Source organism: Equus asinus, chromosome 8, assembly GCF_041296235.1.
Source record: "Equus asinus isolate D_3611 breed Donkey chromosome 8, EquAss-T2T_v2, whole genome shotgun sequence".
Taxonomy (NCBI): domain Eukaryota; kingdom Metazoa; phylum Chordata; class Mammalia; order Perissodactyla; family Equidae; genus Equus; species Equus asinus.
In genome coordinates, this window is record NC_091797.1 from 91,584,261 (window position 1) to 91,596,352 (window position 12,092).

Here is a 12,092-nt window from a genome sequence, read left to right on the forward strand (position 1 = left end):
GGAAAAGTGGTTTGCAAACTGCTGTTCTGATTATTACCGCTGCGGTCGAGCCCGCGTGAGGGTCACGACCTGAGCGAAGGTGGAGCAGGGGTCACCGGGCGCCCGGCCCGTTCCAGCCGGGCCAAACCTCTGGGAGGGGACTCGGAGGCGGGGCCCAAGACCCCGCCCTTCACCTGCTGGCCCCGCCCCTATGTCGGACCAATAAAGTGCTCCGCGGGGGGGGGGGGCGGCCAGGTGAGGAGGGGGTGTGGGCGGGGCCTGGTGCGTGAGTGGCAGGCGCGGCGCGCGGGCGGGGCGAGCGGGCGTGCGCAGTCGGCCGCGGGCCTGGCGGCGGGGCCGGGCGGGGCCGGGCGGGCCCGGGCGGCCGGGGCGGTGGCGGCTCTGGGGAGGGCGGGCCGGGGCGGGGCGGCCGGGCGGCCGGGGCGGGGCCACGCCGGAGCCCCGCGTCCCGCTCCCATGGCCGCCCCCGGCTCCCGGCGCTGCCCCCTCTCCCCCGGGCCGCGCCCCGGGGTCCCGCACTGACGGCCCATGGCGCCGCCCGCCGCCCGCCTCGCCCTGCTCTCCGCCGCCGCGCTCACGCTGGCGGCCCGGCCCGCGCCCAGCCCCGGCCTCGGCCCCGGACCCGGTGAGTGAGCGACCCCCGGCGCCCGCCCCGCGCGGAGCCCGCCCGGGGCGCCCAACCCCCTCGCCCCTACCCTCCGGGACCCCTTCTGCAAGCCCCTTAGCGACGCCCCTCGGGGAGCGTCGGTCCCCCGCCCCAAGACCCGGGACTCTCCCAGGTCTCCCAGCGACGCCCACGGGCCCGGCCGGTGCCCACCGCCTCGGGACCCGGGAGTCCTTTAGCGACGCCCCTTAGGCCGGGACGTCCCCTCTGCCGAGCTCCTCAGCGACGCCCCCGGGCTGGGACGTCCCCTGTCTCAGGACCCGGGACCTCCTGCTCAAGTCCCCCCGGGCCAAGACGCCCCCTCTGTCCCCGTGCCTCCTGGGATCTCGCCCCTAAATCTTCCCGCGACGCACCTCGGGCCGGGACGCTCCCCCACCCGCCTCAAGACGCGGCACTCCCTCCCCAACCCCTCGGCGACACCCCCGGGCCAGGATCCCCCCGGCGCCCCGCAGCCCTCCCACTGACGTTGGCGGACCCCCGCGCCTCCCGCCCGGCCCCGCTGCCCGGTCCCGGCTGCGCCCGCTGGCCCGGCGCTGTAATCCCGGCCCCGCGAGGACTCGAGGTGACTTGCGCGCCCTGCAAGAGGCAGGTCCGGCCAGGGACGCCCCGCTGTACCCCGCCGGGACGCCCCCTCCCGTCCCCGGCGCCGCTTTGAACTACCCCATAACTCAGCGGCCGGCCCAGCCTGGAGAGGAAGAAAGGAGGGGTGATGGGAAACTTCTCCCCTACAGAGTCTAGGGGGCTTCTCCTGAGGGTGCAGCACAGAGCCCCGTTTCCAGGGTAGCCCCACACGTTAGACAGGGTCACCTGCTCCCGAGGCCAATGCCAAGGCCAGGGTCCTCCCCAGGTGGGGCCCTGGACCAGGATGGAAGCTGGGACTTGGCTTAGCTTCCCCACGCACCCTTCCTTGCAGCAGAACTCTTTCCAAGTTGAAGAGCAGGCGAGAGGGCGTTGTCTGGCCCGGTTACTTTCTCGGCAGGTTGTTTGGGTGTGGGGATTGGGCCTTAGCGAAGGAGACGGGAAGAGTTCATTACTGATTTGCCCGAGCAGGAAAACCGGCCTCTCGGCTCTCCACCCAAAGTCGCAGACTGTGATGTTGGAAAGACAGGACTCTGCTCCTGAAAGAAAACTCAGAGTTGCTTTGTTTACTTACCCGCTTGGATTAGTGAAAAAGATAGGACTTCGTGTCCCTTACTGTGTGACTTGGGGCCGTGCCTTCAGCTCCCTGAGCTTCAGTTTCCTCCTCTGTAAAGGAAGGATAATGGTAACTCCCTTTCAGGGTGTTGTGAAGATTAAATGGTGTGCTGCAGGTGCCCATCTGCACATAGAAGGCAGTCAATAAACATGTTTTAATAAGACTGTTTATAGTGCTTCGCAGTTCACCACGTGCTAGACACCTCATTTGCCCTCGGAATGCTAGGAGCTTCCAGTCTGATGAATCCCTGTGAAAAAGGCAAAGCTTGGCTTTAGATGGGTAGAAGAGGCATCTCTCAGTGCCGTAAACCTTAGGCTCAGGAAGTGGTTTCCCAGTGATCGGCTGCTTTCTAAGGGACTTCGGCAAAAAACTTCTACGGAGGTTTGATCACTTCTCCTGTTTGCCATTCTGTGAGAAATGAAGGAGGAACTTTCTGAGGGCCAGTATATGTCAACAAAACCGTAACCTAGTAACCCCTTAGCTCCACTTTGCCATCTGTGTGGTCAGGATTTGATGTCCTCTAGGGAGAGGGAGGTATGGGTGGAAACAGAGTGGTTCTCCTTCTGGAACGGGTGGAGTGGTAGCTCTGAGAAGTGTTAAATGAGCCAACTCTGTGTTTACGCTTGTTAGAAGGTGGCATCTCTCCTCAGGCACCTTTGCTTTGCTAGGGAGGGTCAAAGGAACACCTCTTAGGTAGTTTAAACCTCAGACCTTGCTGTGCTTTTATTTGGGACTTTGAGATGGGGACAAATAAATAATCGTTGTGAATTTTTTTGTGATGTGTCCCAAGTTCCCACTTCACGGAGCCTCACCAGCTCTTTCCCTACCGTCCTGATACATCAGTGCTTTTATGAGTTTTCCTCTTTAGTTCTAGAAGCTGTTTTAGGTAGATGGCACGTGGTCCTCAGCATCACATCCTGTCTAGAGCCTACCCAAGAGTTTTTAAAATCCTTTCCAATAAAAAACACGTTTTAGGAGCTGCCTGGTGACATAGGGGTTAAGTTCGCATGCTCCACGTTGGCCCGGGGTTTGTTGGTTCGGACCCAGGGGTGGACCTACATACCACTCATCAAGCCATGCTGTGGCAGCATCCCACATACAAAATAGAGGAAGACTGGCACAGATGTTAGCTCAGGGCCAATCTTCCTCAAGCAAAAAGAGGAAGATTGACAACAGATGTTAGCTCAGGGCCAATCTTCCTCACCAGAGGGGGGAAAAATAAAAACACGTTTTGCTCTGAGGATATGCCAAACTTGCCATTTTATATTTTTTGATACTGTAATTTTCTCTAAAATTTTGTGGATGGAAAAAATTATTTCAATACTTATATTCTGCACAATTTTGTAATATTTAAATTACTGGTGGTTTGCATTTTTGAATGCTGACTTTATAAAAACAGTTAGCTCATTCCCCGTCAATGTGACTTCTAATTACAGTGTGTAGCCAACCCCAAATGATCTCCCTTCTTTTCATTCTTTCTTTGAGGTTCTCTTCCTTCCTCCCTTCACAACTGATAAGGAAGAAGATAGAAGTTAATGGTGGAATCTAGACTCCCTCTTCAAGGACGAAGGCAGCGGGGGTCATGGGACTGATGGGCTGTCTGAAGTGGGCTCCCATCTGGAATTTACTGACTGTAGGGGAGAGCAGAGAGATAGGAAGAGCAGAGAAGGCTGGATGGACCTTGGCTATTTGAGTTTTCCACCCAAGGAAAACTACCTGCTTGGGTGTTTCACTACATTTGGGGGCTGTCAGATATGCATCAACAGAGCTTCTCAGCTCAGGTTACATTTGCTGGGAACAGCCTTTTATAGTCGCTGTTCGTTCTCCTCTAACTCCTCATCTAGAATTCCTCCCATTAACCAATGGTAGGTCTTGCCGTAAAAGCTATGAGTTCAGTTAACAGTGAGAGCTTCATACTGTACAGGGCCCTGTCCCTTGTGAGGACTTCTTTATTTTTTTTTTTTTTAAGATTTTATTTTTTTCCTTTTTCTCCCCAAAGCCCCCCGGTACATAGTTGCATATTCTTCGTTGTGGGTCCTTCTGGTTGTGACATGTGGGACGCTGCCTCAGCATGGTCTGATGAGTAGTGCCACGTCCACGCCCAGGATTTGAACCAAAGAAACACTGGGCCACCTGCAGCCGAGCTCGCAAACTTAACCACTCGGCCACAGGGCCAGCCCTGAGGGCTTCTTTAATGTTAAAAGAATTACCTGTATGCAACATAGGGGCTGAGAGGAGTAAAGTGGACTTACACGCATACCAGTTACTTTTATGCTTTGAGTTTTTTGTTGTTGTTTTTGAGGAAAATTAGCCCTGAGCTAACTGCCAATCCTCCTTTTTTTTGCTGAGGAAGACTGGCCCTGAGCTAACATCCATACCCATCTTCCTCTACTTTATATATGGGACTCCTACCACAGCATGGTGCGCCAAGAGATGCCATGTCCGCACCCGGGATCCGAACCGGCGAACCCCGGGCCACTGAAGCATAACGTGTGCATTTAACCGCTGCGCCACCGGCTGGCCCTATGCTTTGAGTATTTTCAGAAACTCAAAACTGGCATGATATCAAACAACTCGGATCTTTCTGTGAAAATTTGTTTTGGCCCCAAGACCAGGCTATTTAAATGTTTGAGATAGGCAATGAGACCTTCTGTCAATCTTAAAGCAAAAAAGGAGTTCTGTTTTGACTCACAACTAAGACATAGCAAGTTGGTACACTTAATTTAGATACTATTGATACCCTGACTAATGATTTAGCATAGATGGATCAACAGCAGTAAATGAGGAAGAGAAAATACATCGCTTTAAATAGCTGCACAATATACGAATTAGGGATTTTTGAATGATGGGCAATATGCTATCTTTAGTTTAGAATTTTTGAGCCTGTAATGCCATCTGATGCTCTAGGCCAAGTGTTGGGATTTTTTGTAAAGGGTCAGACAGTAAATAATTTGGGCTTTGTGGGCCGTGTACTGTCTCTGTTGCAATTACTCAGCTCTGACTTTGCAGGGTAAAAGTAGCCGTAGACAAAATGTTCATCAGTGGGCATGGCTGTCTTCCAACAAGACTCAATGGACACTGAAATTTGAATTTCATGTAATTTTTATATGTCACAAATATTCTTTTGACTGTTCTTTTGATCATTTTGAGCCATTTAAAATTTTAGGGGCCGGCCTGGTGGTGCAGCGGTTAAGTTCGCATGTTCTGTTTCAGCGGCCTGGGGTTCACTGGTTCAGATCCCGGGTGCAGACATGGCACCACTTGGCAAGCCATGCTGTGGTGGGCATCCCACATATAAAGTAGAGGAAGATGGGCACAGATGTTAGCTCAGCGCCAGCTTTCCTCAGCAAAAAAGAGGAGGAATGGCAGCAGATGTTAGCTTAGGGCTAATCTTCCTCAAGAAAAAAAAAAATTTCAATTTTAAAAACCATTCTCATAGCTCATGGGCCTTACAGAAACAGGAAGTGAGCCAGATTTGGCCTGCAGGCTCTGCCAGGTCCTGCTCTAGGTCCGTATGTATTGATTTTTTCCCAGTATTCACTGGTCTGGAATGGTGACAAGGAGGCTTGATTTTGGTGAATGAATGAACCTTCTACCTTTCACTATTAGCTAACTTTAAGAGAGGTATGGGAGAAATGGTTAAAATAGTAAATTTTATGTTATGTATATTTTACCATAAATTTTTTAAAAGATTCACATGGGGAGAAGTTCGGACACATACGTTTGGATCTTTAATACGACTTTTAAAAAAATGCTTTAAAAAGAAATTCAGTATGGTTCCGTGTGTAGTGCATAAAGATAATAGTGCCTGCCTCAGAACTGGCCCGTGGTTTGTTCAACCAAGCAGAAGGAGCTTGGAACTAACCGTTGAGAGATCTGTTTCTCAGAGGAAAGCCCAGGCAGCAGGTGGCACCAGCCCTGAGACATAGAAAAACAGGGGGGAAAAAAAGAAGAAGAAAACAAATTCAACAGTTGAATTTTATTTCCATGGTTCCATCGTCATTTTTAAAGCGGCCTTTAAAAGACGACAGTGTGCTTAGCGTGGCTGATTATTTTGTTTTAATTAAAACATTTTTGAAAAAACAAAATGAAACATTCAAACATACCAAGTTGATTGTGTTTGTTCTGTGGAACAGTTAATGCAAAACACTTGAGAGAGGCCGGAAGTTTGGGTCTGTAGCTTTTGCCTGAGTTTTTGCCTCCTGAATAGGACAACAGAGGAGGAAGTGAACGTGTCCCTTAAAAGACTACCTCTACAGGTTTTGCAGTGAGATCTCCTCAAGCGCCCTGACGCCACTTGGCAGGTGGGTTTCTGACTGGCTCACTGTGCAGCCCCTGAAAGGGTGAGAACAATGACTGACATTCCTTCCATATTCAGTTTGACCTTGAGAATCCGGCTGGAACCCAGAAGTATTAGTCTAGCAGTAGCAGCCCAAAGTCACTCTGTTTTTTTCCCTCTCTCTGTTGTCTTTAGTGTCTTCCTCTCAAGATAGCAGTTGTTTCTTCCCCAGCCCTCATCTCTGAGACGTTATCCTGGGTTCAGACTGAACAGGGAAAGGAAAGAGGCCATTGTAGGAATGTCAGAAGGGTGTCCATACTCCTCAAAAATAGCCAGTCTCCAGAAACTGGCCTTCTCCTCTAAGGAAACCGCCCCCCTCCCCCTTCCTTTTAATCCTCTTTCTAGGTAAACACCTTCCTAGCCTGGACTTGCACCAGTTTGAAGAGGAATGAAGTTGGATGCTAAGAAGCGCCTCTTAGACAAAAGATTTTAGGCCACCTCACGTGCAAGGTCTCCTCTCTCCTTCCCGGTTATGACAGGACGCGCTTAGGGCTGCCCCGCTGCTGGGCCCAGCTTCTAGTTTCTCTTGCCACTGATTTAATCCGTGGCAAGACGCCAAGGCATTAAACTTTTATTGTTCAATCTACCGCAAGGGCGGGGCCCTGCTGCTAGTGGGCTGAGGAGGCTGCAGCCGCTTCCAAACCCGAGTGTCACACCACATTAGCAACTTCAGACTTTGAGGGCTGGATTGCTTTCAGTTTGGTTAGATTCTTGGTTAGAAGCAGAACAGTATACTCACACTCAAAGTTTGAAAGCTAGGAAATAGTAAAAACAGCACAGGCAACTTTTAAAGATGATTCCAAATGGTTGCAGCATCAGCCTACGGAACTATGTCTCCATGGTTTCTTTATACCTTCCAAACAGATATGTTTACTGGCCGTCCGTGTTCCTTGGTGTCCTAAAGTTGGATCAAAACATGGCGACCAAGTAGTTCTCTTCTAGGATAGTAAGGATTGTTAACCAGGGCCATCACAGTATGTAAATTACTTGCTGCTGTTCAATCTCTAAAAATTCATCTTCAAAGAAAATTATTGGGCTGGTAAAAATATTTTTAATAATGACCACAGAAGCCGTATTTGTTTTTCTTTGATGTTCTTCCGAAGACTCTTCTGGTTTTAATCAGATTGTTCCCACATAAAATACAGTGGAAATGTACAATAATAAAATCCCTATTCCTGTGTCTATGGGGAAATAAACAGGATGGGGACTGTCCTTTTAAGGGGCTTTCCTCTTCCCTTTCCCCAGACTCAAAGCCTCTATTACTGGTGGGTGTTTTGGCATCAGTTAAGGGCCTTCAATCCTTCCCTCCCTCCATGTTTTGCTCTTTCATTAAAGTGTTTCTGTTGTCTAATTATATCCTTTCAATCAAATTAGAGACTGCAGCATCTGGTGAGGGCCATAACTGCTGCCATCTGCACCTCGTATATACAGGCCTTTTCAGCTGAGAATCACTCAACTTCCAAATGGCAGGAAGAGATTTGGAAAAAGTTTAGTTGGAAGGGAGGTTAACTTAAAAGAAACATCTTCAAAGGCTGGGTACGACGCCCTGCTCGCTCTGGTGTGTGCACTGTCATGCAGAGCTTCGCTGGCCTGGCTCACCAAAGATTCTTCTCTAGTGCTTCTGGCAGATGAAGACTTTCTGACTGTCTTTGCTGAAATGACCAGGCCCTCTCATCCTTGTTAGGGGCTTGCAGGGGTCTGGGGCAAGCTGCAAATTTCTCCCTTGAGAAGAATCTTTTGTTATATGACCAGTGGTTAGTGGATATGACACTTTCTGTTTATTTGACCATTTCTTCTAATTCACTGGTTTCAACTGAAGGAGATTTTGCCCCCAGGGGACATTTGGCAAAATCTGGAGACATTTTTCATTGTCACAACTCGGGGTAAGGTAGGATGTGCTACTGGCATCTATTGAGTAGAGGCCAGAGAGACTACTAAACATCTTAGAATGCACAGGACAGCCCCACAACAAAGACTTATCTGGCCCAAAATGTCAGTAGTGCTGAAGATGAGAAATTCTGTCCTGATTTTAAACAGATTAATGTTTGTTGTCGTTTTTTTTGGTGAGGAAGATTGGTCCTGAGCTAACATCTGTTGCCAATCTTCCTCTTTTTTTCCCCCTCCCCAAAGCTCCAGTACATAGTTGTATATCCTAGTTGTAGGTCATTCTAGCTCTTCTATATAGGATGCCACCACAGCATGGCCTGACAAGCGGTGTGTAAGTCGGCACCCAGGATCCGAACTAGCCAACTCGGGCCGCCAAAGTGGAGTGCATGAACTTAACTACTGCGCCCCAGGCCAGCCCCTCTCTGTCCTCATTGTATTCTTTTGTCCCTCCCTTCACTGTGGCCTAGGAGTAGGCAACTCTCATTCACATCTTTTTTCACTCTTAAACAAGTAGATACTTCATTATCCATATCTAAGCTCTTTAAGCACTACTTTGAACAATGTTTCAGAAACCTGAATGGAGTGAGGAGGTCTGTGATTCACTGTATGTTTCTGCGGTCTCTAGACGAAGATTGCCAAATTAAACACAGGACGCCCAGTTAAATTTGAATTTCAGAGAAACCAATTTTTTTATATAAGTCTGTTTCATGCAATATTTGGGAATACTTACCTTAAAAAATTATTCATTGTTTATCTGAGATTCAAATTTAACTGGGCATCCTGTATTTTCATTTGCTAAATCTGGCAACCCTACTCACGATCCATGAAACATTACTTGAAACTTTAAACCTTTGACTGTCAAATCGATCCCTTGGCCAGTGTCTGCCTTTGTTGCTCTGGGTGGCTAGAGATGACAGCCCTGCTTGTTCCTGTTTCTAAGTAAGCGCTACACTGAGTCTTTCCTTCTGCCCAAAACTGTCTCCTTGGCCAGAACTTCTGAAACTTGTCACTTGAGTCATACTTTTGTCTTGCGACCAGCTGACAAGTGCTTATCAAACGCCTGCTGTAGGCCCAGCGTCTCTGACTAGGACTCATGCCTGTGCCAATTCATAGAAGACTCCAACTCTGTTGCTTCAGGTTTTGCTTTAAAGATGTGCTCTAGAGATACGCTGTCTACTTGGCAGTCAGCTCCGCACTCGAGAGCTCTTGTATTATTTGGCCATCCTGGATCAACCAAGGGAAGCTGAATAGCCCAGAGCCTGGCTTCCATGCAACATGAGCTGCCCTCCAGGACTCCATTATTGGGGAACTTTCTTGCTATCTGAAATTAAAAATAGGGCACAAGCAACACTCATGAAACTTGTCCAGAAGCTGGATTATATCAGTTTCTTTTATCTCCTTTTAGACTGACTGAGAGCTTCAGACAGTATGAAGTAGGATTGCTCAAGAGAAGGTGAGGCAAAGTCTAGGTTTGAGCCAGGTGTCTCCTGCTTAAAGCAAACTCAAACTATAAAAATGTATATTCATTATGAAGAATGTTGATTATTCCCTATTACAAATGGCTTCACCATAGATTTCCTTTAAGTAGCAGATTCCCGTGGTTTAAATAGCAAGTATTTGATTTTCAAATACTTCATTTACATAAACTTTCCTGGAACTTCTCATTGCTCATTGCTAGGTAAGTCATGATTGCTAGCCTAGAAGCATAAATTGGTGAGGAAACCCAGGGCACTCTGGATATGTCTGTAATGGGTTTTCTTTTCCCCTAGCTCCCCACACACCTGCTTCCCTCATTCAACTAACATTTGCCAGGCACATTCTGTGTGGTCTGTAGTTGCTGAGGATACGAACATGAGTGAGATGCTCAAGAAAACTTGCGGGCTCGTGGAAGCAGGGCCAGGTGCTTCTTGAGCACTTGCAGTTCAAGGTGATCAAGTCTTATGAGAGCTGTGGCAGCAGGCCCTGTGGGACTTGTTCTTAGAGGCCCTTGTTTCCATGAGTCCAGCGCTGTCTATTCTAGACCTGAACTTTCAAATAGTGCTCCATCTTTTGTTTTTTGTTTCCTTTAGAGTTAGCTTATAATGCACTGAGTTATTGTCCTTCAGAAAACTGGACTTTGAGCTTTAAAACATCTTATGCTTCCTGTTTCCTAATGTGAAAACTATTTCTAGTGTGAATTTTTTTCAAGATTGTAGTAGATCCATTTGTACTCAAATATTATATGGAGAGAGGTACCATCACCAGAGTGTGATAGAATATGTTCTGGTGGTATTGGCAGTAAAATGCATGGTTAATTAATGAAGTTAATTAATTAGAGTTCTGCTGAGCCAGTGACTTCTGAGTGGGTCCATTCCTTAACTGAGGCTAGGCCTAATCTGTCTGTATATACACAGAGCTAGACTCTTTCTCAAAAACGATCCTTTGGTCTTCAATTTGATGATTGTATGTGTTTATAATATCCTGAGTGATAAATATAAATTCCTTAAGCACTACTGCACATTCATGGTGACTGTTCCTGGCAAAAACATGTGTACTTCACAGTGACGACCATGGCGTGTTTTCCACTGGGTCCTGCCTGGGTAGGAGTGGAGCATATTCAAGACGAGAGCTGGATGGGAGAAGAGTGGGACCCAAGCAGCACTGAATTCTAGGCCTTCTCTGTCTCCATAATTACTTACTTTTCAATTCCCCCCCCCCCCCCCCCCGAGGAAGATTAGCGCTGTGCTAACTACTGCCAATCCTCCTCTTTTTGCTGAGGAATCCTGGCCCTGAGCCAACACCCGTGCCCATCCTCCTCTACTTTATATGTGGGACGCCCACCACAGCATGTCGTGGCAAACGGTGCCATGTCCGCACCCGGGATCCCAACCGGCGAACCCCGGGCCGCTGAGAAGCGGAACGTGGGCACCCAACTGCTGCGCCACCGGGCCGGCCCCTCAAATTTTTATATAGCAAATAATAAAGACCCCTCTCTGAAGTGCTTTCATCGGTCTTCTGAATTTTAACCTCTGGCCTATGCTTACTATGCTTGCTATAGGTTCAGTTGTTCTTGGAATCGTCTTTTAAGTAATTAAGTATTGCATCTGTTAATAGGGATGGATAAACTGGAGATTCAAATAGAAGACCTCAAGCCCCCTTCCAAAAGTATAAATTCTTTTGTTAAAATAACTGAGAGGCACGGCCTTTTCTTCTGTTACTGTTTTTAAAGACACTGCTTCCTTGAATGAAAAGGAAGATCTAAAAGATATTTTAATGAAGAAACTACTGATAAAGAAATCACAGGGATTATTTTTGTGGTAATTATACTTTGGCAAAAGTGCAGCTTGTTCTCTGGTCATTTGAACTGTTAATACGTAGTCCGAGAACAAGATACGTGAGTGTCTCTCTTGATTTTAGATGACTGAATTTATGGCTGATTAAGTTTATAAGCTGTTTGTAGTTCTTGAAAAGAAACTAAGGTAGATTAATTGTAAAGCAACACGTTAGTAGCTATTTTCAAGATGTCCTTTAAAAAAAGTTTATTATGGGAAATTTAGAATACATGCAGAATAGAAGATTATGAGGAAATTGCCCAGCTTCCACAATTATCAACCATGGCCAATATTATTTCATTTGTGCCTCTTTCCTTCCCCCAACTAGATTATTTTGTAACAAATCTCAGATATCATATCATCTCATCTGTAAATATTTCTGTTTGTATCTCTAAATGGTAAGAACTCTTTTCAAAAGCATGGTAACAGTAACACTAGCATGATCACACCTAGAAAAATTAACAATAATTCCTTAATATCGTAAAATATCCAGTCAGTAATCTGTGTTCAGATTTCCTGGTTGTCTCATCAGTGTGTTTTTAGTTCAAATGGGGATCTAAGAAAGATACGTTTAGGTGATGTGACTGTTAGGTTTCTATTAACCTATAGGTTTCCCCGCTTTTTCTTTTTTCCTTGCAATTTATTTGTTGAAGATCTAGTGTTTTTTTTATTTTTTAAAAAAAATTTTTTGAGGAA

General features: G+C 47.4%; 1 protein-coding gene across 3 annotated transcripts in view; it reads left to right on the forward strand.

Moving 5' to 3' along the window:
* Window positions 1-393: 393 nt before the first annotated feature.
* KREMEN1 (kringle containing transmembrane protein 1) overlaps window positions 394-12,092 on the forward strand; it is a 96,019-nt gene continuing 84,320 nt past the window's right edge. For all 3 annotated transcript variants that reach the window (XM_044775631.2, XM_044775633.2, XM_070516320.1), the window contains exon 1: window positions 394-625. In XM_044775631.2, coding sequence (XP_044631566.1) covers window positions 529-625 — 97 coding nt within the window. In that variant the 5' untranslated portion in view covers window positions 394-528. The remainder of the gene's footprint in view (window positions 626-12,092) is intronic.